The 23,263-nt window shown below is 66.0% G+C and overlaps 3 protein-coding genes across 12 annotated transcripts; 1 reads left to right on the forward strand and 2 right to left on the reverse strand.

The window, feature by feature from the left end:
• Positions 1–546: 546 nt before the first annotated feature.
• Positions 547–9,573, reverse strand: LOC142079972 (E3 ubiquitin-protein ligase RNF19B-like). Of its 3 annotated transcripts, XM_075144675.1 has the most exons (11): positions 9,484–9,573; positions 9,108–9,216; positions 7,307–7,397; positions 4,368–4,990; positions 3,654–3,844; positions 3,195–3,345; positions 2,551–2,713; positions 1,991–2,105; positions 1,660–1,797; positions 1,136–1,328; positions 547–990 (listed from the first exon to the last, which is right to left on the reverse strand). In XM_075144675.1, the coding sequence occupies exons 4-11, from the start codon at positions 4,733–4,735 to the stop codon at positions 831–833; spliced, it is 1,479 nt and encodes a 492-aa protein (XP_075000776.1). In that variant the 5' UTR covers positions 4,736–4,990; positions 7,307–7,397; positions 9,108–9,216; positions 9,484–9,573; the 3' UTR covers positions 547–830. The 3 variants fall into 3 exon arrangements, with proteins under 3 accessions (XP_075000776.1, XP_075000778.1, XP_075000777.1); XM_075144677.1 differs by lacking the exon at positions 9,484–9,573 and having other exon boundaries at positions 1,136–1,246; positions 9,108–9,226; XM_075144676.1 differs by lacking the exons at positions 1,660–1,797; positions 7,307–7,397; positions 9,108–9,216; positions 9,484–9,573 and having other exon boundaries at positions 4,368–4,976.
• Positions 9,574–9,712: 139 nt separating this feature from the next.
• ZNF513 (zinc finger protein 513) lies at positions 9,713–14,497 on the forward strand. Of its 6 annotated transcripts, XM_075144671.1 has the most exons (4): positions 9,713–9,804; positions 9,880–9,981; positions 12,485–13,084; positions 13,313–14,332. In XM_075144671.1, the coding sequence occupies exons 1-4, from the start codon at positions 9,765–9,767 to the stop codon at positions 14,062–14,064; spliced, it is 1,494 nt and encodes a 497-aa protein (XP_075000772.1). In that variant the 5' UTR covers positions 9,713–9,764; the 3' UTR covers positions 14,065–14,332. The 6 variants fall into 6 exon arrangements, with proteins under 6 accessions (XP_075000772.1, XP_075000770.1, XP_075000769.1 ...); XM_075144669.1 differs by having other exon boundaries at positions 9,722–9,981; positions 12,488–13,084; XM_075144668.1 differs by having other exon boundaries at positions 9,723–9,981.
• A 112-nt stretch (positions 14,498–14,609) lies between these two features.
• Positions 14,610–23,262, reverse strand: SNX17 (sorting nexin 17). Of its 3 annotated transcripts, XM_075144680.1 has the most exons (15): positions 23,111–23,262; positions 19,854–19,928; positions 19,319–19,436; positions 18,856–18,920; positions 18,566–18,676; positions 18,072–18,162; positions 17,815–17,902; positions 17,356–17,425; positions 17,146–17,238; positions 16,804–17,007; positions 16,319–16,441; positions 16,115–16,192; positions 15,855–15,929; positions 15,457–15,498; positions 14,610–15,367 (listed from the first exon to the last, which is right to left on the reverse strand). In XM_075144680.1, exons 1-15 carry the CDS (start codon positions 23,168–23,170, stop codon positions 15,248–15,250), a joined length of 1,413 nt encoding a protein of 470 aa, XP_075000781.1. In that variant the 5' UTR covers positions 23,171–23,262; the 3' UTR covers positions 14,610–15,247. The 3 variants fall into 3 exon arrangements, with proteins under 3 accessions (XP_075000781.1, XP_075000780.1, XP_075000779.1); XM_075144679.1 differs by lacking the exon at positions 15,855–15,929 and having other exon boundaries at positions 23,111–23,261; XM_075144678.1 differs by lacking the exon at positions 19,854–19,928 and having other exon boundaries at positions 23,111–23,260.
• Position 23,263: the final 1 nt, after the last annotated feature.

Here is a 23,263-nt window from a genome sequence, read left to right on the forward strand (position 1 = left end):
CGTAGCGAGACCGGCGTGCTCCACAGCTCTGCCCCGCCACAGTGCATGGCCTCCCACCCTCAGGGGCTGCTCTGGGCCCCAGCTGCAGCTGTGCTGCACCACACTCAAGGTCTGTCTGCCGGAAGCCATGTCCTGCCCCCAGGAAGGTAGCCGGGGCCACGCGGGACCCACACACCGCACCAGGGGCTGGCCCAGCTGGGGCAGGGCTCAGCCCCTGCCCGAGTTGCTCAGTTTGCTGGCGCTGGCTGAGGCTCTCAGCAACATCCCACCCTCCCAGCTGCCAGCCGTGTGCTGTGCTGGTCCTGCACCTGCAGCGTTCAGTTTGCTGGAGTGTTTGCACAAGGGAATATCCCCACTCTTCCCCCACTCCCTGACCCTACTTGTCCCCTGTCTGCTCCACTGCCTGCACCTGTGTGGGGCTGGGCCCACCCTGCCCCGCCTGCTTGGCCTCCTGCAGTACCCGTCAGGGGAACGCACCACGGATCAGAGCCTGCTGCGATCGGGGGCTGTGCTGTCGGGGGGTGGCTGTGCCGCAGGAGACAGACAGACCCTCAGAGAAGAGTTTTATTTCCCAGCAGTGCCAATGCTCAAGACTGCCCTTGGGGAAGGGTGGAATGGGGCTGTGCGCAGGGTGCAGACAGCACTGAGCACAGTCAGTGCCCGCCCAGCCTGGGGACGGCCAGGACCCAGTTCACAGGGTGGGTGGTGCCTCACAGAGGGTGACCAGCTCTGCCGCAGGAGGGCATGGGATCTTTGTGTCAGTGGCAGGTGGGAACCCAGGTGGGGGCTCTGGATCGAGGGTCTCGCCCCTTAGTGCTGCACAGTCCCTCTCACTCTGCAGGGACACCCACGGTGCTGTACCTGTCACTGGTGCCTCCCAGGGAGTCCCCAGAGAGACTCTGCCCTGACAGCACACTGCACAGGCTCTGCTCCCGGGCAGGATGCGGCGCTGCTTCGATCGACACCTCCACCTCGATGTTGATGCCTTCCCTGCAGACAAACACAGGGCCTGAGGGCAGCAGCCAGAAGGGGGACGTCACCACATCCCTGCCCGGTACAGCAAGCATGGGGAAGGCTGTTAGGAACGGGTTGTGCCAGTCCCCCCTGCCTCTACAGCACAGCAGCCCTGGCTCACCTGTAGGACGTGTCCTGGCTTTCGCTCAGCATGCTCCCCGCGAGGGCCACCGTGCTGGCTGACTGGCTGTCCTGCTCCTTCCATACCGCCCCGTGGCGCGGGCTACAGCTGCTGCTGGGGAAGGAGGTGGTTGTGTCCAGGACTCCATCCTCACCCCCCCTGGGGCTGGGCAGCACCGACCACAGCTCATTCACTGGCGGAGGGAGAGGTGGTACTGAGCACCCTGTCCGCAAGGACCACTCCCCATCAGAGCAGGGAGCGGAACAGCCCACCAGGCTCTCAGCAGGGGCTGCAAACAAACTGGTCCCAGACTGCTTTGGACAGCACCCGCCCCCCCCAGGACACCAGCCTGCAGCCTCCCTGCAGGGACAGGCGTGTGCATGGTACTGCCCAGGGCAGAACCGACACAGGTCCACAGGGAGCCCCTGGCTCTGGAGATGTCACAGCCACAGAGCTGTGAGGCAGGACCAGGGCCCCTATGGCCCAAGGGAGGGCCAGCGGATGGACGGCAACGCAGGACTCACGCTTGGTCAGGTTCTCCAGCTCCATCACGCTGAGATCCCCAGGTGGGCTGCGGCTGCCCCCACACCCCCAGCGGCTCCGACACAGCGACAGCACCACCACCCCGTAGATGTAGGTGAGCATGAGGGGCACGCCAACGCCTGTGGGCAGACAGGCAGCTATTGCCCGGCCCCCACCGGCAGCCCCCGCTGGCCTGCCCCGCTGGGCAAAGCCCCAGTGCCCCAGGTCTCAGACACTCCCCCCGGAGACCCTCTGCTATTGTGGCCCCCAGGCCCCAGCCCCACTCTCTCCAGCACGTGGGCAGCGCCCTCAACCCTGGCTCAGCGCACTTACCCACTGTGACAGCTGTTATGATGGGGGACACAAAGAGAGAGAGGAGGACACTGCTGGTGACAGAGAGGCACTGCTGGCACCCCGACAGGCTGCTCCTCCGGCTCTGGCCCAGCACCTCGAGGAGAAGCAAGACAGATGAAGGGCTCTGCAGGGACCTCAGCGCACAGCCCCCAGGGATGGGGCCTCTTCCCAGCCCTGGTAGAGCTCTAGCTGCAGCTGCTGGGACACCCCCTCCACCTCCTCAGGGACAGGCAGCCACAACAGTGCCACCACCACAGCTCAGGTGTCCCTGTAAAACACCCCTGGACCCCCAGACCCCTTCCTCCTTTCGCCCACCCCAACCCCACCTCTCCAGGCTGAGAGTTCCCTCACTGGCGGAGGGTGTTGGGGTGGCCAGCAGAGAGGGTCCCCGCAAGGAGGGGCTGTGGGGAGTCAGGGGTGGCACAGGGACATGCTGTGGGCAGTGGTAAGCACTGGGTGTCTGTCCAGGCCTGAGGCCATGGGCTGCCAGGCTCAGCAGGGAGCGGGACCATGGGGACTCCAGGGCCCCCTGCCAGTACCTTCCTACCCATGTAGATGGGGATCCCAATGGTAATGACAGGGACAGCGATGCCCGCGACGAGGGAGATCACCATAGGCGCCCCCAGCACCATGCCCAGCTGCCACAGGATCTTCCGGGTCCGTGACCAAGGCCTCTTCCCCCAGAAGGTGCAGCCAGAGGGGCTGCGGGGACAGAGTGGGGCTGGGCCTGCGCAGGGGCAGGCAGACACCAGCACAGCCCACCCTTGCGCTGGGGGGAGACCCATGGGCCCACCGGGGAAGCAGAAAGCCAGATTCCCCCCTCCCGATCCTGAGCTCCAGCTGCCACCTGGGACCCCACCTGTGGGGCACTGACAGCCAGCCCCAGGCCCCCAGCCCTGCCAAACCCAGCAGCACAGACCACTCCGCTCCCTCCCCATCAGCCCCACAGCCCAGCCTGCCCCAAAGCTGGCAGTGCATGGCTGTGGCTCTCGGCAGGGACTCGCTGTCCCCCATCCTAGCCCCACAGCTCCTGGCAGGGACCCAGCCCCAGCCCAGCATCACAGCACCCCCAGCTCAGCCCAGGGGCAGCTCCTCCAACCACCCCTCAGCTCCTGGCAGCCCCTCCGCCCCAGCCCCCCAGCACACCCCATGGCTCCCAGTGGCCGCACAGCCCTGCACTGACCTCAGGAAGTGCACATCAGAGATCTCCTGCAGGCAGAGCCAGCAGAAGAGGCAGCCACAAACCGTGCAGTTCATGCGGTTGCAGCTCCCATCATTGATCTTCATGATGAAGGCACTGCAGCGGGGACAGACCTTGATGTCCTCGGCCTCAGCTGGCGGGGGGAAGGAGATGAGATGGGATGGGGGGGAGCAGGACAGGACAGTGCAGGTCCACCCCCCGACCCTGTCCCAGGATTGCAGCGCATCCCATGGGTGTCAGGGTGAGCCAGGCACAGCAAGGTCCCACTCCACACACCCCAGCTCCACTGGCACATGCCTCCACACAAAGGCAGCCAGAGGGGACCACTGGGTCCTGGCTCCAGCGTCTCCCCAGGCAGGAAGGTACAAAGGCATCCGACTGTGCCACTCGGCCATGCCAAACTCCTGCCCTGCTTGCTCCGACCCTGCGCCAGGGTCTCACCGTGGGCCGAGTCCTCCGGGTGGATTAGCTGTGCTGCAGGGTTGGCCAGGCTGGGGGCCGGCGGCGCTGGCGCACAAGGGCCATTGGGGTGCCAGGGCTGCCGGCAGTGGTAGCAGAACTCGGTACCACAGCCCTCGCGCCCGCAGGTGAGGCGGGGACACTCGGCACAGCCGTAGGCGATGACAGCGTAGCTGTGGGGAGAAGGCGGTCAGTGTTGGGGGGGCCAGCAGTGCCCATGGCCCTCCCTGTGTCCCCGCACAGCACGCAACTGTTCCACTCCCTGGCACAGCCAGGCCATGCAGTGGCAGGTCCCAGCTCCGCGCTGAGCCAGAGCTGCGGCACCTGCTCTGGAGAGCCAGGAGACACCCTCACCAGCTCAGACTGCAGCACAGCCTCCCCCATCCAGCACCCACACAGTTCCCCTGGGGCCTCGCAGACTGGCCCGGACAGCCAAGAGCACCAACCCTGGCAGAGACACACAGCTGCCCGGGCTCTGCAGCCAGGACAGGGATCGGGACATCTCTTGAGCAGGCCCAACCCCACACAGGATCAAGTCACGAGGGGACTGAGCCTGGAAAAGGCTCACAGGACACAGGTGCAGCCTGCTGCGCATCAACTCCCAGGTGGGGAAGCCCATCGCCTCTGCCGGTGCGGGAAGGTGGGACCCACACCGCGCCCCTGCTCCCGGCTCCGCACGAGTGGCCAGCCGGTCACCTGCAGTCGGGCGCAGGGCACCAGCGGGTGCCGGGGTCAGCCACCAGCAGTCGTCGCAGAAGGAACTCCTCGTACTTGTCACGGAGGGCGGGCTCGGCCAGGAGGCGGTGGACATCGGCAGGCTGGAGCACAGCAGGGCAGTGCGGGCAGGCCACCTGCACGCGGCTCTCGCTGACAGCGATGCGCAGGTACTGCTCCAGGCAGGCCCGGCACGAGCGGTGGGTGCAGGAGGCCAGGGTGGGAAAGGCTTCGGGAGGCTGGGGCAGCAGGCACAGGGGACACTCCACCAGCTCCCCGCCCTCGCCCAGGGGCAGCACAACGCACATCTCCTCATGTTCCTCTGGCTCCAGCTCCGGTTCTGGCAACATCTCCCCTCTGACGGCCTGTGGTTTCCGCCCAAAGAAGCCCAGGAGGCACAGGGGGCCGGGTATCTGCGTGGGCTGCTCCACGGTGGCCCGTCAGGGCGGCAGCCAGCTGCTGTCGGGCTACGGAGGGCAGCAAGGAGGTGCCAGCCGCAGTGCGGCCCCCATGGCCCCCATGGCCCCCTACCTGGGCCTCAGAGCCGGCACCCTCCCCACAGGTAACAGCTGAACCATCTCCAGCTGCAGTCGGCACCGCTCAGCCTGCAAAGGAACCGCATGTCAGAGCGAGCTCTGGGCCCTGGACGTGGGAATGGGCCCTCGGCACCCACGAGACCCGCTACCGCCCTGCCAACGGGCCCTGCTGCCCGGCCAGACCCCAGGGCCGTCCACACGGCTGCACCACAGAAAACACCCCAACAGCTCCGCGACAAGCCTGCAGCACTCCTCGCAGCCCCTAGGCCGCCCAGTCCCAGCCAGCCATCCTCGTGGGTCCGGCGTGGCGGGGCTGGCCCTGCCAGCAGAGCCCTGGCCCCGGCACGAGCCCTGCAGCACGGAGACTTCAGCGCCCTGCCCCAGCCGGGGCTGTTCCAGATCCTCTCTCCTCTGGTGGGTCACAGCCCACAGCCCAGACCGGGATGCTTGGCTCTCTCTGCTCCTGCGTGTGCCTTCTCCATCATGCAACAGCTCCCGCACACTGTGCACCGGCCCAGCACACGCAGCAGCCCGCCCTGAACCAGCAAGTGAGCTCCCTCTGGCCAGCCACAGGCACAGCCGTCAGCGGAGCCCTGCCAGGGCCCAGGACACTGCCCACCTCCTGCACCCCCGGCGCTGTGCCTGGATCGCACGGCAGCGCAGCCACCCCGAACCCCTGGTCTTGCTCGACGTCTCCAGCTGATGTGCTCCCTGCTACTGGGCTGCAGGCAAGAACAAAAGCACCCAGCCTTGAGCTCCCACAATCACATCTTGCCTGGTCAGTGAGACCATGGCCCCCAGCCATTATGTCCAGCCCCACGCACACGTTGGCCTGAAGGCCCCAGGTGACAGTGCCAAGGCTGACCAGTCCCACACTGAGCCTGGGCAATGCAACCACAGCCCGACTCCAGCCACCCATGTGCCCCTGAGCCAGCTCCATTCTGCCCCATCCTTCAGTTCAGCATCAAAGTCCAGAGACACAGGACCTCCCAAATTCCCCAAAGCGGGGAAGACAGTGGTCTTTGCAAGGAAGGCAGTGGTGAACACTGTGACAACCAGTCTGTACACAGGACAGTACAATAATCACACCCCTCACCACCCCGAGTCTCTGTGGCTCTCCTCTCCAAGGAGAGACATGGCTGAAGCTCTGACTTTCCGCTGGAGTTCAAGTGCCAAAGAGCCACAGACTTGGTCCGGCTGGATGCCAGCGCTTGCCGCTGCGGCCACAAGCTCCTTAGCCCAGCCTGCATCAGGAAGCTCCTAGCAATGGCTAGCTGGAGGAAGCCCAGGGGAAAACTCAGGGCAAATCAAAACTGCCATCGCTCACTGCTCCTCCACAGGGTTAGCTCACAGGAGAGAAGGGAACATCTCACTGCCACAGAGAAAGTGCCGCCTCCACAAAGGTTGGATCCTGAACTGCCCCGGGAGAGAGCTCCTCCACGTGTCCTGCAACCCAGGGCAGCAGGACCTGAAGCCTCGTGGGGAGCGGTCACTCTGACCAGTGCTTCCCCACATCCCAGGTGCTGAACTAAAACCTGCATCACCCAAGCTGCTGCTGAGTTTGTAGAAGAGACAACCAAGCCAAGAGACCCAACAGCCAGTTAATTAAGTGACCAGAAGCGAGGTGATTACAGGAAAAAGGAGGTAAATCACTTCTGCCTTACTTAGAGCTCACATGAGCCTGGGGCCACACCATAATCCCTCCCAAGAGCAGAGTCAGTCCCTCCTGTTCTCCCTGCTCTTTCTTTATCTATACCCCAAAAAGTTGCACCCTGCACTTCACACCTCCGCAGCATTGCTGCATCCCTCCACCCCTAACAGCCTCTGCTGTTTTTTCCAATTGAGCACAGCTAAAACAGCAGAAGCACTGGCACGGGAAGAGGCAGATATTAGTGACGGCTCAGGTAAGACAGGAGTCTGATTACATCTGCTCTGCTGGGAACGAGCAAGGTGCTGCACCGTCTCACCCCAGGTGACAAAGCACTTGCGCCAGTGAAGTGGTAACTGAAGAGCTCATGGAAACCAGGCCGAGATTGGATTTAAATGGTTGTTAGAGAGTAGGAGGTGCAGGAAGAGAGAGGGAAGGAATGCGCTCAAACACAGGGGAGGGCAGTGGGACCAGTGTCTGGGGTGACTGCTGCCATCACCACGGACTCTACCCGGCAGAACAGCAGGAGCCAGCGCCAGAGCAGCAGCAACGGCTGCGCCGACACAGCGGACATCAGCTGTCTGACCAGCGGGGCCAGCCCGCGAGGAGACACCCTGGGCCTGCACCGCTCCTGCACTGGGACTGCGACAACCTTGACTAAACAGCCAGGGCTGCACAACACAAGCGAAGAAGCACCTGCAGGATCTAAGCGGCCCCATTCTCTGGCCCTGAGGTACCTGTCAGCGGGGAATCATTGCTGATGACACGGCATGGCCGCGGCTCCCTGGGACTGCCACAAAGTCCAACACATTTGACTTCCTCAGGGACCTGCAAATAAACAAAAACTATCTGTAATGAGGCTCAACAGCAGCAGCCCACACACACCCAGGGTTGCCTGGACATGTCAAACAGCTCTATTAATGGAGCCACGGAGAAGGCAGAATGAGTCTCGTAGATGGGGACCACATCCAGGGCAGGACCTAGGTATCAGAGAGGACAAGTACAAGGTACGGCTGAGCCAGAGCAGGGCTGCTGCCCCCAACACACACAGGTGCACACCGGCCATCCCTGGAGATGGGCCAAACCAAGTCCCCGAGCAGGGCAATCGGGGGCCCTTCTCCCCAAGAAGCAAAGCCCTGGATGTCCCTGGTCTGCACAATGTGGGGACACCAGAGACAGAAGCTGCAGGAAACCAACCAAAGCAGAGGGAAACGTGACAGCATGAGATGGCTGAGTTCCCCTGGGAGCAAAGGTGTGACTGGGCTGCATGAGGTGCCATCACGGTGTCCTTGGAGGCCCAGCAGGATCATTGACTGGCAGGGTCAGAGCACGTCTGAATGTCCAGGAGCCAAGCCATGCAAACTGGGGGAGATTTTCTGGGAATGAACTGGGGGTTATGAACCACAGGGACATGCCAGGTGAAATCAGGAGCTCCATCGCATGGGGGCCCATCACCCACATGCACTCCTGGGAGAAACAGGCAATAGGGCTCAGCTCTGCGGTCCTTGAGAGAGCTGTGACCATGGGGATAGGACTGGCAGAAGTAATGGCCGCAGAGGCTTGTTCTGCAGCTGCCTCTCCTCCTATGCCTGGCTGTGCGGAGCTGGGCTCCCCTTCCTCTGCAGCCAGTTCCCACAGGGGTCACCATGATCAGAGAATAATTCAGGTAGAAAGAGACCTCAAGAGGTCTCCAGTACACCTTCCTGCCCAAATCAGGGTCAGCACTGTGGTTAAGGACTTTACGCCACTTGGGTCTGGAAAACCTCCAAGGACAAAGACCATGGAACCTCTCTTGGCAACCTGATCCATGACTGGACTTGTTCCACTCCCCAGGACAGCACGAGGAAGCAGGACCCCAGTGGGTGTCTCCAAAGGATGGTTTCAGTCGCCTCTGGAGATCAGACCATGGGCAGGACTGCGAATCCCTCTCTGCACTCCCAAAAGCCCCAGATCCCTCATCCAGGCTGAAAGGACCTCAGCGCTGGAAGCACCAAGATGGTGGAAGACTGGAGCACTGCCACTCATCCACATGTCCTTCTGCACGGCCATTCTCCAGCCTGTCTGCCCACCCTGCCCTCTTGTCCCAGGGCAACGTGGGCTCTGGACCACCCAGCCCCACTCCACTGGGATCCCCAGAGCCTCCGGACCTCTACAAGCCCATCTGTGCCACACACAGAAAAGCTGTTTCAACCCTCCACCTCCAGCGGCTCGTCTCCACCTCTCTCCCGCAGCTGCCTTACCCGGACACCTTGCTCCTTCAGCCCCTTCCTCTGCACCAGGCGCTGCAGGGCAGGGTCCCGTGAGCGTCCCGTTCTGACACCGCGCAGACGCCCCACCCCAGCAGCTGCCTGGCAGGGACCCCAAACCCGCCAGCGCTCCCTGCAGACCAGCGTCCCTGGGCAGGGGCACCTGCCCCCTCCCCGCCGGCAAAGGCCCCGGCCCGTCTCCTCCATGGACAGGACAGGCCGACGGCCAAGGCAGGGGCCGGGGCGCTGGGGCGGCCAGAACTACCGGCGCCGGTACCGGCACACGACTCACCGAGCTCTCCCCTCGGCGCAGGGGCCTGGCGAGGCTTCCCGCGGCCCTCCGGCCGCCCGGAGCGGGGCCGTGCCTGGCGGCGCAGCGGGGGAGGTCGCCGCAGTCGCCCCTGGTGAGGCACAAAGACCATCAGCCCTCCGCCCCCGTGGCCCCCGCCCCGCTCCCGGACCCCGCGGCCGCTCCCCGGGGGCCCGCAGCGCCGACAGCGCCGCGCGCCGCGCCCGCCGCCGGGGCCGCCCCCGCCCCGCCGTGCCCAGGAAGGGGCGGAGCCGCCGCTGCCCCCGCCCCGCCCCCGAGACAGCCGTCCCGCAGACGCCCGCCCCTCCGGGATCCCGCTGCCGCCGAGGGGACCCGGCCTTGCCCAGCCCCCGCCTGCCTCTCTCACGGCGCGGCCCGGGACCCCCGCCGCATGCCGGAGACGCCGGCGCGGTGCCGGGAGGGAAGCGGGCGGCGGCGGACCCCGGGCGCGCTTCCGGGCGCCCGATCCACTTCCGGGGCGCCGCGCCCGCTTCCGGCGCTGGCCCCGCCCCGCGGCGTCCGGAAGCGGAAGTGCCCGGTCGAGGCGGGGCGGCGGCGGCCGCCCCGGGCTGGCGGGGGCGGCTGGCGGGCCGCGGGCGGGCGGGCGGCGGGGCCGGGCCGGGGCCGGGGCCGGCCACGATGCCCCGGCGGAAGCAGAGCCACCCGCAGCCGGTGAAGGGTGAGTGCGCGGCGGGGCCGGGGCACGGCGGCGGCGGCGGCCCGGCCGTGACCCGCGGCGCTCGGTGTATTGCAGCGGACGCCGAGGACGGCCCCGAGGAGACGGCGGGAGCGGCGCTGGTGCTGCCCGGCGAGCTGCTGCTGGGCCGCGGCCTGGCCTTCGAGAAGGGACCGCCAGGTGCGTGCCGCCGTCCGGGCCCGGCAGCGGCGCCCCGCGGGGACGGCCGTCCTGGGCGGCCCCGCTCCGGGAGCGCCGCCGGGCGGGGACGCGGCCCGGCCCTGCCGGTACCGGCCCCCGCGCTTGGGCCCATCCGGCAGGTGCCCTCCCCGGGAGCGGTCCCGCCCGGGGGCTGCTCCGTCCCCGGGAGCGTTCCCCTTCCCGGATCGCCTCGCGCGGGGTGAGGCCCCGTCCCCCGGCAGGGGCCCGCGCTGGTGGTCTCTGCCCACCCGGCACCGATTCCTGGTACTGGCCCCCCCGAGCGCTCCCTCCCGTTAAGGCCCCCCAGGCACGTCACGCCCTCACGGTTGGTCTGGGGCCGCGGGGGCACCGGGGCCGGCAGGCTCCCCCGCCGCCACCAGACTCATTCCCAGAGCCGCCGCACTGCTCTGCCCAGGAGCCCCCACTTCCCCGAGCCCCTGGGGCAGGGCTTTGCTGCCCATCCGGGAGCTGGGGCCTCAGCCCTGGGGGGTCCTGCCCTACTACTGTCCCTCGTATTGCATGGGGTGTGGGGAGCTGGGCCAGGGCTGTGTCTCCACCAGCCTCTGCTCCCTGCCACTTGCCTGCCCCACGGGCCCCCAGCCCCTTTGTGCGGCCAGCCAGCGCCTGCCCAGTCGGCAGCACACCGGGCTCCAGGTCAGCCTGCAGCGCAAGGCAGCCAGAGGAGCGACTGCTGCTCCAGGTCCATTAAGGTGCCTCACGAGGACCAGTGGGAGCATCACTGCCCTCGATGGTGAGCGGTGAATAATGTGGGGACATGCTCAATGGCGAGAGGAGGGGGGCACGGACTGCCCGACCCCTGTGGCTCTGTCCCCTCGCTGTCTGCAAGGGCTGTGCTCCGGTCCGCACACTTGGCAGCCGCACTGGGCCGTGCCAGCAGCTCCTGCTCTCGTGCCGAGGCACAGTCCCAGCTGCCTGGCTGATGGGGTTCTGTTCCGAGGGCTGCGCTTCCCCACAGCCTGTCCCAGCGCTGGGACAAAGCCTGCTCAGCAGCTCTGGGAGCCGGACGCTGCGAGGGCTGAAAGCCACCCTCTCAGCAGACCTTCTGCCATCAGAAATACCTTCCTTCCTGCTCTCGGCCGCCAGCCCCAGCTGGGGAGCAGGACCAGGCACCTCAGGGCCCACTGAGGAGGTCAGGAGAGCCATCACTGGCCACATCCTCGTGGTTGTGCTGTCCCATCTGGGCAGCACTGACACAGCTGCTCTTAGGGGACAGTGCTCCAGGGATGCTGTGGCACTGCTGGACTGTGGGCCTGAGCTGAGGAGGCAGGGGAGTCCCTCAGTGTGGGGCTTGAGGCGGGGTCGAGGCTTCCCCCTGCAATAGCCAGGCCCGTGCAGGATGCCCCTTTCTGGCGTCTGCGCTTCAGGCAGTGCTTGTGAAAGGGGACTGGAGGCTGGAGGGGCTGCCCCATCCTGCAGCGTGGGAGCAGCCTCACCCCTCTGCCTGCCTGGGGCTGTGGGAGCTGGACCCAGCCGGGTGGGCAGTAGCGAAGGGGACGGCCCAGGCTGCTTCCCCGGGCTGTGGGCATCTGTTGGGTCTCGCAGACCCCAGGGCTCCAGGTCAGGCCCAGCACCGGCACAGCTGGGCATGGCTTGAGGCTGGTAGTGGCAATGCTTCAGCTGCGTGTCGCTGCCCTTCCGGCTCCGAGCACCAGCTTGGGGGCACATCTGGGCCATGGGGCCAGCAGGCCAGCCTGAGGCGGCTGCAGGGCAGTGGGCTCTGCTCCTGTCATCCCTTCCTGGGGCACAGGTGCTACCCCAGGGGCTGCAGGAGGATGGGTCTGTGCCCAGCCAGGAAGTAGAAGTGCCCTCTGAGAGCCTGGCACAAACTTCCCTCCGCTGCCACGTGACAGCAGCAGGCACAGACTTCCCTCCAGTGCCATGGGACAGCGGCACTGCATGGGGCTGGGGAAGGTCTGTTTTCCTGCGTGATGGAGGGGGGCTGGTGTTGGAGCCCCATAGTGTCGGCTGCGGGAGCAGGACCAGCTGCCGTCGCTGGGGCTGGGGCAGCAGCACAGTGAGGGGGGGCCTGGAGCAAGCTTTATGGGCACCCAGCCCTCCTGCCTGGGTCAGGCTGCACTCAACACCTTCTCACCACCGCTGCTTCCTACCAGCTGGGGCTGGCAGTGCCGGTGGATGCTCGACCTGCCCCCGTGCCCCTCACCGCCCACCCCTCCTGGTGCCGGTGGTCTGGCCACGGGCAGGGTGGAGGTGACAGGGTTTCCCGAGGTGCCTAGAACAGGCCCTGCAGCAAGGTGTCGGGGCGTGTCGTGGCCATGAGGCTGTGCACAGGTGGTAGGCTCCTGCAGGCTCCTGGGTGCTGCTAGGACGGGTGCAGCTGCCTGGCCCCTTCTGGCTGTGGTCCCCTCCTTGCGATGGGCCCTGCTGGAACTGGTGGCACAAGCGGAGGGGCTGTGCCTGGGCCAGCTGGGCTGACACCGTCCCATCCCCACGGTCTTCTCAGCAGACACCCTGGTGGGGAAGATCGCCATCCCGGCGTATGCCCTGAGCGACGACGACTGCTCCTCTGGGTACCAGCAGCTCAGTGTGGAGAGCGACCCCGAGGAGGGCGGGGAGCCCGGCCCCGCAGCGCTGCCCTGCCGCCAGTGCGGGCTGCAGCTGGCTGCCAGCCTGGGGCAGAGCTGCCTGCAGTGTGCCGGCGCCGAGGGGGGCCGCAGCCAGCGCATCGTGTACTCCTGCCAGCTCTGCCCCTTCGCCTCCCACTACTCCAGCCACCTCAAGCGCCACATGAAGACTCACAACGGGGAGAAGCCGTTCGCGTGCCCGCAGTGTGCCTACGCCTCTGCCCAGCTGGTGAACCTGACCCGACACCTGCGCACGCACACGGGGGAGAAGCCCTACCGCTGCACGTGCTGCAGCTTCGCCTGCAGCAGCCTGGGCAACCTCAAACGCCATGAACGGGTCCACAGCCAGGACAAGCCCTTCCAGTGTGCCGCCTGCGACTATCGCTGCAACCAGAGCCGCAACCTGAAGCGGCACATGCTCAGCCACCGCCTGCCCGAAGGCGAGGGGCCACACCGGCGGGACAAGGACCCAGGTAAAAGTGGGGGGTGCAGGCGAGAGCTGCTGGGGGGGAGCCCCATGGCACAGCCCTGGGGCGGGGGAAGGGGCAAGGCGCATGTCCTGCCATTGACCCATGCCAGGCCTGGCGCCATGTGCCACCAGTCTCAGCCAGGGCACCGTTGCTCCCGAGCCCAGGGTTCCTTGTGGAGCTGAACCCTGCCAGCGCTGCACTGCCCCGCTTACAGCCCTGCTTGTTTTTGTCCCACAGAGCCGCTGCTGCCGGAGCTGAGCCTGCACGTGGGCAGTGGCAGCGGCCCCTTCCTGCCCGGCTGCGCTCGGCTGCGGGGCGAGGAGGCAGCCGCGCTGCCCGAGCTGCTCTTCCCCTTCACATGCCGCATGTGCGGGCTGGTGCTGGACGACGGGTTCGCGCAGGATGAGGGCCTGGCTGAGCAGGTCTGCGGGCGCTGCAGCCTGGCGGTGCTGGGCACTGAGCCGGGCGCCAGCCCCCGCAAGGGCACCGGGGACAAAGGCTTTGCCTGCAGCCTCTGCCCCTTCGTCACCCACTACCCCAACCACTTGGCGCGGCACATGAAGACGCACAGTGGGGAGAAGCCGTTTGTCTGCCCGCTCTGTCCCTATGCCTCCGCCCACCTCGACAACCTGAAGCGGCACCAGCGAGTGCACACGGGCGAGAAGCCCTACAAGTGCCAGCTCTGCGACTACGCCTGCGGCAACCTGGCCAACCTCAAGCGTCACGGGCGCATCCACTCGGGTGACAAGCCCTTCCAGTGCAGCCTCTGCAGCTACAGCTGCAACCAGAGCATGAACCTGAAGCGGCACATGCTGCGGCACACGGGCGAGAAGCCCTTCCAGTGCCGGGACTGCCCCTACACCACTGGCCACTGGGACAACTACAAGCGCCACCAGAAGATCCATGGCCACACGGCCGAGAGCTGGGTAAACCCACGCAATGCCAAAGCCCTCCTGGCCCCTCCAGCCGTGGGCTCGGCCCTGCCCTGAGACAGCACTTAGCCCAGCTGCAGGGACTTGGCCCTGCGTCAGGCCTGCGGTGCCTCAGCCCTGGGGCACCCCAGCTACTTGCCGGCTGCGGCCCCTGCCCTCCCTGGGGGAGGGACAGACAGCAGACTCCACGGGGGCTCAGGGCTGCCTTACACAGGGCCCACGGGTGTGCCGGGGGTCTCCAGCAGCCCTATCCTGCCCAGGCAGAGTGAAGCCACAACTGGCGGCTCAGATGCCTGCCCCAGCAGCGGTGGTGCCATGCCCCCAGGCACCCTGGGGGCAGTTCCTGCCTGTTCCTGCCTGTCGGAGCCTTCCTCTGCCGGAGTTTGGGGAAAAGGGGGAAGGGGGAAACAGGACTGGTTCCATGGCTGTGGCCATGCCTGTCAGTGTAATTTATATTGTGTATAAAAGCATTAAACAGTCAATTTTGTTATCTGCTATTCTCCCTGGGGGCCTTGTTCTGCTTCAGGAGAGGACAGCAGGGGACTGGCAAGGTGTGCAGGGAAGGGAGGGACAGTGGCCACCCCCCAACAGACAGCCCAGTACCAATCAGGATCCATTTTAATCATCATTGCAGTGTGTAAACATCGGTTACTGTCCATTAATGCTCTGGTTGGTCTGAGCAGCAGGAGATACGTGGTTACAAGCCTAGATTATGCTGGAGTCTATGAGCGGGTTAGAGAGGGGGCTCTGCGCAGAGCCCCCTGGAGACAGTTTACTGCAGTCTCTCTCTGAGCAGAAACCTAAACACTAATTTGGCATTATGGAGCCTCAGGAGGGCCGCTTGCTGCCACCAAGCTGCTGCCCCAGCCACCCAGGGCAGCTGCCCTCCTGCGCAGTTGGGCGCTCGGGCCAGGCCCTCCCGGCTGGGGAAGGAGCAGCTCTGCCCCCCGCGCTGGGCCAGGCTCCATGACACTGCTCCAGGGCTCGGCCTGGGCACGCTGCTCAGGTTGGGCTGGTGCTCCCCTTGGAACAAGCCCTCTCCCAGCTGGAGCCAGCAGCAGGAGGAGTTCAGCTGCCCCCACCCCGAAGGCAACGGTGGGCTGGGGCTGAGCTCCCCAGCCCGGGGGAGCAGGGGAAGGTGGATGTAGCAGGTGAGAGGCACGTTGATTGCAACCTGTCTGCAGGTCATACATTCCTCAGCGAAGGCCCTCGGGCCGGTGCTGTCCTAGGAAGGGGGGCACTACAGATCTTCATCGCCAATGCCCTCAAAGGCATAATTGCCATGGAAGTCGTTAGCGCCCACATCGTTAGCAGAGCTGGAGTGGCTCATCCCTCGCAGGCTGACAGAGGTGAGCTTGCTCTGTGGAGAGGGGAGACGTTAGGGAGGACTCCCACACCCCCCCACTCAGTCCAAGGGTGACAGTGACGGTGCGCCCACGCACAACTCACCGAGAGTTTGGCCATCGGCTCCCGGGAGGCGTCGGGCGAGTCCTGCGGGGACAACACCATCAGGCAGCGCTGAGGCGGCGGGACGCGCCACCCACCCTTCCCAACACTGCCCTCGGCCACCACTCGCCCTCCCAGGGCAAGGCCAGGCCACCATTGCTTCCATCCCCCGAGGAGTCCGACTCCTGGGTATGGGTCCAGGACCCCTTTCTCTTCCCAGGACTATGGGAGTGGGGCACCGCAGCCCTGCTGTCCTCAGGGCTTGCCCTGGCCCTCCGTGCTGCCAGCCCTGCCAAGGGCAGAGTGGCACCTCTGATGGGCGGTGGGCTCTTGTACCCGACACACAGTGAAGCCCATGGTCGTGCTTGTCTCCCCTACAAGGGCTGCAGGGTCCCACTCACCAGCAGCGGGGGTGATTTCACAGCTTGCTGGCTGTCCGAGCGCCGCAGGGCCCCGTTCACCCGCCGGCGAAACATCTGCAGGGGGGGAGCTCAGCTCAGCGGCAGGGTCCCCATGGGCAGCTCCAGAGGCTAAGATGGCCCCTGGGGATCCTTCAGCTGGCCCCATCCTGAGGAGAGCAAGCAGGGCCCAGCCTAGACCCTGGGAGTCACGGGCAGGATGGGATCCCACCCCAGAGACAACATCCATCTCCAACCCTCACCTTGCGGATGCTGCCTCCAGACTTTTTCACCATCAGCTCGTCCACCATGGACTGCAGGCAGATGCTCAGCATGATGGCCTGCAGGGGAGAGGTGTCACAATGCTCCATGCACCCCATGGCCTTCCCAACATACCACACTGAGCCCAGACCGCCACCTCGCTCCTGTCCTTGTCCACCGCTGGCCTGGTACGCAGGCAGCCCTACCTGTGGACTGGTGATGGTGACCCACTGCAGCCGGTCCTTGCTCATTAGATACTCGAAAGCCAACTCCAGCTTCACCTCGGACTTGCCCGGGCTGCTCCCCGAGGGACCATTGCTCATCGGCACCTGCAAGGGCACATGCTGAGGCTGGGAGCCTCCGGAGGGAAAGCGGCCAGCTTCCCAGGCCCCTGTGCTGACAGGGGGCAGCCCCCAGCTGGGTGCTGGGCACTCTGCCCAGCTCCCACTGGCCTTCCACCACCGTCAGCTCCCCTCGCAGCAGCAGCCCCCTCAAATGTCCTCACACCGATGACCTCCTCAGCCTCAAAGCATGACTGGGACCCTCCCCAAGCCAGCTGGGCTGGAAGCAGGCAACACAGCCAGCACTTTTCCTGGGGAGAGCTGCCAGAGCAGCCTGGCACAGCTGGGTCCCACCAGACCCCACAGAGCCCTCCCTGCTCCCCAGGGACCCGCAGGCAAGTGGCACTCACCGAGGACGTGACCCGCCAGCACCGCATGCGTGTGACCTTGAAGCTGCCTTCCTTGATCTGCTCGCTCGGTAGCCGCACCTGGAAGTTGAGCTCGTTGTTGCCAGCACTGACGACGACGTGGCATCCCTTCTCAGGGAAGTCAGTGACGCAGGGGTCAAACTTGAGATAGCCGTAGTACTTCAGGGTCTGCGCCAGGCGGATGAACTGCAGGCAGAGCCAGGGAAACTCAGCACAGACGGCCACCCTCCCGCCACGCCTCCCGGGCCAGGAACAGGCAACAAACTCAGTGAACCACACGTTCACATGGGAGCTGTGCCGGTCTGGTGTCATGCCCTCCCCTACCTCCTTCTTGGAGACTTTTTCCTGCAGGGACTTCAGCTGCCGGTGCTGTTCCTTGTTGACAAGGATCCATCCATGCTCAATGTCCGACACCGTCTACCAAGAAGCAGAGGCTGATGAGCAGCTCGGCCCAGAGCCACCTGAGACCCAGCACAGCCGTGGCTGAGGGGTGTGGTGCCCCTCCTCACCTGGCTGGGCCACACTGACCCTCACCTGTGCATACAGCAAGTTCAATCCCACACGATGCTCCATTACATCGTCGTCATAGGAGGAGTCCCAGTAGCTAGAAGGGAACCATATGGGTCAACCTATTCCCCAGCTCCTAACAGTGGTGGGGAGAAAAACTCTCCACGCTGGGACAAGGTGCTGGGCTGGCTCTCTGGCCAGCTCCCCCAGTAGCTGTCAGTTGCCATGCTCCACTCCCCCTCTCAAGCAGCTGCCAGAGGTGGGAAGGGCCATGTCCGGGAAAGCAGAAACAGGGATCAAGCCCAGCAGGGCAGCCCAGCCCCCGGTGTCATGGCCGGGGGGACACCCAGGTGTGTTCCTGGGGGCCAAAGCACCCCGCGGGCAGGTGGCAATGGCAGGAGGGGAAGGGTCCCTCTACAGAGCAGGGAGCCCCGGATACCACCCCTCTGCTCCAGCAGTTGCTGCCCCTCCGGCCCTGCCGCTCACCTCTTGCGCAGGATGATCCTGAACTCGGGGTTGTGCAGGCTGGTGACGGACACATAAGGCAGCTCAAACTCCTGCAGCTTCCGCACGACTGCAGGGAAACAGCAGCTCAGCAGTGGCTCGGGGCAGCAGGACCCCACTGGATCCCCGCCAGCCAGGGCAGGGCCAGCTGGTCCAAGCACACAGCTCTCGCTCCGGGGCAGGGCGCAGGGCAGACGTCCCACCCCAGCCCTCGTGGGGCTCCAGCGTGCTCTACTCACAGGAGAAAGCTCCGTCCTTGGTCTCTCTCACTAGGAAGAGGCTGAAGTAGCCGACCAGGTCATCTGGCAGATCCAACTTAGAGGCCACAGCCTGGGAGCGAGAGCAGGAGGTCATCACTTCCCGCAGAGAGGCAGCACTTCCACGTCCTTACCCCGCGACAGGATCCAGCCTCTGTGCGTTCTGGGGCCGCCCAACAGCAGGAGGGCAGCATCTCAGCTGCGCTGGGGGCCAGGGCAGGGTGGGCAAGTGGACAAGTGGGGCCCGGGGGGATCACTGCCACCATGAAACAGCTGGGGGCCTCCCGACATCAGTCTGGGCCCAGAGAGGGGCACAAGCACATCAGCACACCCCTTCCAGCTCCACTGCTCTTCAGCCCCCCAAGAGAACCCTGCTCTGGCACAGGGACATGGCAGGGAGGGCCAGGGGGCACGTGTGGGAAAACACAGAACTCAGCAGGAGGAGCTAGTCCTGCCCAGCACAAGAGCTTTGGCACCTCAAGGACATCCTCTGTCTGGTCCGAGGTAAGGATGGTGACCTTGACCTTCTGGCCGTTGGAGAGCAGCACTTCCAGCACCACCTCTTCTGTAGGTATCTGCTGCGTCTCCTGGAGAAAGAAACAGGATTGGCACCCCGGCCCCTCCACTGCCGACGACCTTCACGCCGCTCAGACTGCCCCGCAGTCCGAGTGCCCCGGCACGCACCGCCCAGCCCCCGTGGTCGGCACTCACCCCCGCGCAGGCTGCCCCAGGAGCCCACCACATCCAGCGGCTCCTGCCCCCTCACCTGCTGGGCCTTGCGCAGGAAGCTGTTGAAGGTCTCGCTGCCTCCCAGCGTCGGGTCCTGCCGCACTGGGGGTGGAAGATGAGCAAGGAGTCAAGCCTTATGTGGGAAGGGGCAGGGACCCACACCAATGCCCATCCACTCTGCGGCCCCTCAGAGTTTGCACCCAGACTAAGCATGCGCTGCGTGTAGGGTGTGCACATGGGCATCCACGGACGCCCCGCAGGTGGAGGCACCAGCAGGTCTCCACCTCTGCCAGCGCAGGGAAGGGGAAGGGGTTGGGATGGAAGAGCTGATATCCAGTGGACAAGGCCAGCTAATACCAGAGCAAGACTGGGAGTATCAAGATGGACCACGGCAAATGGAGCAGTGTGGCGAGGAAGATGCGGGCAGTGCCCCAGTGCCCTGAGCGACCAAGTGGGGGGCAGCCGGCCCTGAGCTGCAGCACGGGGCAGACCCAGCTTACCAGCCTGCATGTATTTCTCCAGCTGTTCCCGACGTTGCTCTACCTCTGCCGGGGTGAGCGTGAAGATCTTCTTCGGGGGAAAGGCTGGGACCACATTAGCGCCATACTCTTTCCTTAACTGGGAAGAGAGCAGAGTGCTGCGAGAGCCTCCAGGGAGATGGTGGCTGCTCTGACCCCCCTCCCCAGCTGATTTCCAGGGCCCTGGCAAGGGAAGCAGAGAGCTCGCCAGCGTTCCTCATCCAAATGGGCAGCCAGCAGTTTGCAAGAACCCAGCCAGGACATCACAGAGCAGGAGAGGAGGCCTGCACCCAATGCCAAGGAACAGAAAACTACATCCTGGCTGGCGCACAGGCAGCACTGGGCAGCACACGCCTGCCGGCAGCCCACTCAGTGCCCAATGTTCTGGCTCTCCATCAGCGCACGGTGCCTTCCTGCAGCACTTGACGGTAGCCCGCAGGGCCAGCACCCTGCCCACCAGGAGCACAGCGGGCACCAGTAGGCAGCAGCTCCCACGCCGCTGGGAACGGCTCCCTACCTGCTCGTGCAGCCCCAGGAGCTGGCTGTAACGCACTCGGCAGTGCAACACCCCATTCACGTGGATGTTGTAGGCCTGCAGGGAGAGACGCCAGTCAGATCCCAACACCCGCCACATGGAGGGGCCCTGGGGTCTGCCCTGTTTGGGGCACATGGACCACCCCAGGGAGAAGCCCCTGCAGGGCCCAGCCCTGCCACAGCCCAGGAAGAGACGATGCTCCTGAGGACCCTGCCAAGGGGCAGATGGGGCACCCCCAGCCCTCCCCTCCTGTCAGCAGCTCTCAGCCCCTGCCCCAGGAAGAGCCAGGACCCACCTGGCACCCTCACGTGCCCCACGCTGGGCTGGGCACTGCTGGGGGAGCTGGGTTTGCCTTGCAGGCACCGGCCCCAGCCCGGAGGCACTGATCCCGGCAGCTTGCCACCCGCCGCCTGGACCGCCTCCAGGCGCTGCCCCAGAGCACACAGTTCCGCAGCACTTCCCTCGCGGGGCCGGGGCCCTCTCCAGCTCTCGGGGGCAGCACCCCCAGCAGCCTGGAGAAGGGCAAGGCCCACGCACCCCAAGGCTGCCCATGGAGGCCAACACATGCAACCAGCAGCCCCAGGCAGGCACAGCCATGGCCCCCAGCACAGCCAGGACCAGGAGGGGCTGCTGTCAGCAGTCAAGGACTACGCATTAGCAAGTGAGGATGGATCAAACACCCAGGACTCGCACAGGTAAAATACAATAACAGCACTGAGAGGTTTCTGTGTGCTCCTCCTCTGGAGACACGTTAGCATCGGTGCAGACCTGCAGCCCAGTGGATATGGTCAAAACTGCTCAGGAAGCACAAGCGCATCCAAGGGATGTGTCCGATGGATGCTAGGAAGGTGTAACCCTGAAGCTGCCCAGCCACGGGGAGAGTACGGAGCCACGCTGCAGCCCTGTGGACATGGGCGTCCCCAAGTCAGCGGGCAAGGACACCCCTCCGCGCTCCCCGCAGCGAGGAGAGGACACAGCCAGCGGCTGCTCTCCATTTTGCAGGCCCCACGACACATTCAGAACAGCAAGCACAGCGATGCAGCAGGCAGCACAGTGACTCGGGCTGCGCTCAGGACAGCAGAGAGCCGCAGAGAGCTGCATGGCCGGGACATCCCCACAGCCAAAGGCTGCGGGCCTGGGCTTGCTCCACCGCCTCTTGGGGTGCATGGCCACAGCCAGCCCTCGCCACAGGGAAGGCGATTCCTTCCTTGTGTGCTGCCTGCCCGCCCTGAGGCCACCACAACATGACCCCAGCACTACTGGGGCACTGGCTGCGTAAAAGCGTAAGGGATGCTGCAGAGAGCTCAGCAGGATATGCCCCTACCCCATTCTCCCCAGGCCAGAGGAGAGGCTGGAACCCCTCTGAGACAGTTCTACCGCAGCAGGCACCAGCCCAGCTGGGGCTCACCCGCCCCACAGCTCGTGAGGAGTCCTACAGAGACAGGGAGGTGACTGCTCCTGCTGCAGGGGATCCCACTATTGTGGAAATTACACATGCTAGTCCTAATTTTTGACTAACAACTTCTACAACACGACGGAGCTGGACCCTGGCAGCTGCCCCCAGTGCCTCCTCTGCCCTGCACCCCCACCCTGGCTCAGCTCCCCACTGATGCCGCAGGCAGAGCACGGCTACGGCTTCACAGCACACAGGGCCCAGCAACTCCACGCCCAGCTCCCTGGCACCTTGCTGCAGGCAGCATCCTCCCAGGGGACAGCGCTGTCCCCTCTGTTCCATCCCCAGAATGGTGTTTGGGGGTGTCTCTCCCCCCTCCGCGGGGGCTGGAGACATGCTTCCAGCCAGCAATCACAGCCTGCGGGGCAAGTACCTCCCACAGCAGCTTTGCTCACTGGAAGTCCCAAGTGTCCTCCTGCCCCTGAAAGCTGGGGCTGCCTGGGGTCAGCGGAGGCACCTGTCCAGGCCATGCTGGCCCTGCACACACTGGATCTCACACTGGCTTCTCAGACCATCTTCCAACACAAAGGCAACAGCCCTGTTGCTCAGGGTCCCCGCAGAGGGCCCAGGAGACCACGATGGGTGCTGGGTGTCCCAGGCAGCACTCACGCCCAGGGCTGCAAACCAGCTCTCCTCTGACACTGGAGACAAGGTCTTCCCCCGTCCAAGGAGCCATCACGGCACCTGAGGGCAAAGTGCAGGCGGAGGCACAAGACCGAACATGCCTTGGGGCGCTTGTTTCTCCGGCCCTGCGAGCCGGAGGCCCTGCGAGTGCGACAGCAGCTGCCTGTGGATCGCCAGGTCCTTTCACAGTCCTTCCCGCAGCTCACAACTGCCATCGTGTCCCTGACACACCGCCTTATGCTTCTGAGAGGACCAGGGAGATCCCCCAGAGACGGATCTCAGCAAAGGGAGCAGGCAAGGGGTCCCCATGGCAGCAGGCGTGGAGGAGCGGGCTGCCCGGAGCACAGAGCTTCCTGCAGGGCCGGAGCCGAAGGGGCTGTGGAGCCCAGAGCTGCCTGCCCTCGCCCGGAGCTGGGAGCAGAGGGGAGCGCAGGCCCGGACCCAGGCCCTGCGGCCGCACCGCCACCCCCACGCAGCGAGACCCCACTCTGCAGGCAGCGCTGCCGCTGCCGGCCCCGCCGGGGAGGGGGCTCTTGGCACCCAGGGAGCCGTCGGGCCACCGCGCCGCAGCAGCGTCCCTCCGAGCGCCCTGGGGACCCGCTCCTGGAGCAGCTGCCAAGCCGGAGGGCGTTCACGGCGCGCCGAGCAAAACAGGAAGCCGGGACAGAGGGACGGGCTGGCGGGCCAGGGGACGGGGCCCCTGCCCGCTGTCCTCCCCGCGCCCGCAGCACACCGGCCCAGCCGCCCCCCGGCGCAGGGCCGGGTCCGGGCGCCCGCGAGGCCGCACCCCAGGGAACCCCTGAGCCCGCCGGGGGCCAGCCTGGGCCGCAGGGCCCGGCCCCGCGGCGCAGCCCGACGCCCGCCCGGCCCGGAAGCGTGGCGCCGGCTGGGGGTGGCGGACGACCGGCCGGGGCTGTCCGCCTCACCCGGCCCCAGTGCCGATCCCGGCCTGCCCAGGCCGCCCGCGACCGCCGCCGGGGCTGCGGGCCCGCACGGTCCCACCGGGCGGGCGGGGCGGGGGCAGCGCCCGCCCCGGGACGGCGGACCCGGACTAGGCCCCGCCGGCCGCTGCCGCCGCGGGGCCCGCCGTAACCGGGCCGCGGGGCCGCCCCGCCCCGCTCCGCATCGCGGGACAGCTCCGCTCCGCGCCGGCCCCGCTCACCACGTAGGCGGCGCCGCCGTCGCCGGCGCGGGTCTCGGTCTCGGGGATGGAGAAGTGCATGGCGGGGCCGGGCCGGGCCGGGCCGGGTCGCGCGCCCCCGCTACCTGCCGCGCGCCGCCATGTCGGGCCGGGCGCTCCCCGGCGCCGCCCCGC

Source organism: Calonectris borealis, chromosome 3, assembly GCF_964195595.1.
Source record: "Calonectris borealis chromosome 3, bCalBor7.hap1.2, whole genome shotgun sequence".
Lineage (NCBI taxonomy): Eukaryota > Metazoa > Chordata > Aves > Procellariiformes > Procellariidae > Calonectris > Calonectris borealis.

Coding starts and splice junctions, on each gene's coding strand:
- LOC142079972 (XM_075144675.1), bottom strand. CDS start 4,735: ATGTTGCCAGAACCGGAGCTGGAGCCAGAGGAACATGAGGAGATGTGC. Junction 2,106..2,550: donor CCATCTACATGGGTAGGAAG/GTACTGGCAGGG, acceptor CTTCTCCTCGAG/GTGCTGGGCCAGAGCCGGAG. Junction 991..1,135: donor AGCCAGGACACGTCCTACAG/GTGAGCCAGGGC, acceptor GTTTGTCTGCAG/GGAAGGCATCAACATCGAGG.
- ZNF513 (XM_075144668.1), top strand. CDS start 9,765: ATGCCCCGGCGGAAGCAGAGCCACCCGCAGCCGGTGAAGGGTGAGTGC. Junction 9,982..12,484: donor CTTCGAGAAGGGACCGCCAG/GTGCGTGCCGCC, acceptor CGGTCTTCTCAG/CAGACACCCTGGTGGGGAAG. Junction 13,085..13,312: donor GGACAAGGACCCAGGTAAAA/GTGGGGGGTGCA, acceptor TTTGTCCCACAG/AGCCGCTGCTGCCGGAGCTG.
- SNX17 (XM_075144680.1), bottom strand. CDS start 23,170: ATGCACTTCTCCATCCCCGAGACCGAGACCCGCGCCGGCGACGGCGGC. Junction 19,929..23,110: donor ACGGCGGCGCCGCCTACGTG/GTGAGCGGGGCC, acceptor CTCTCCCTGCAG/GCCTACAACATCCACGTGAA. Junction 16,442..16,803: donor GCTGGCGGGTCACGTCCTCG/GTGAGTGCCACT, acceptor GTGCCCTTGCAG/GTGCCGATGAGCAATGGTCC.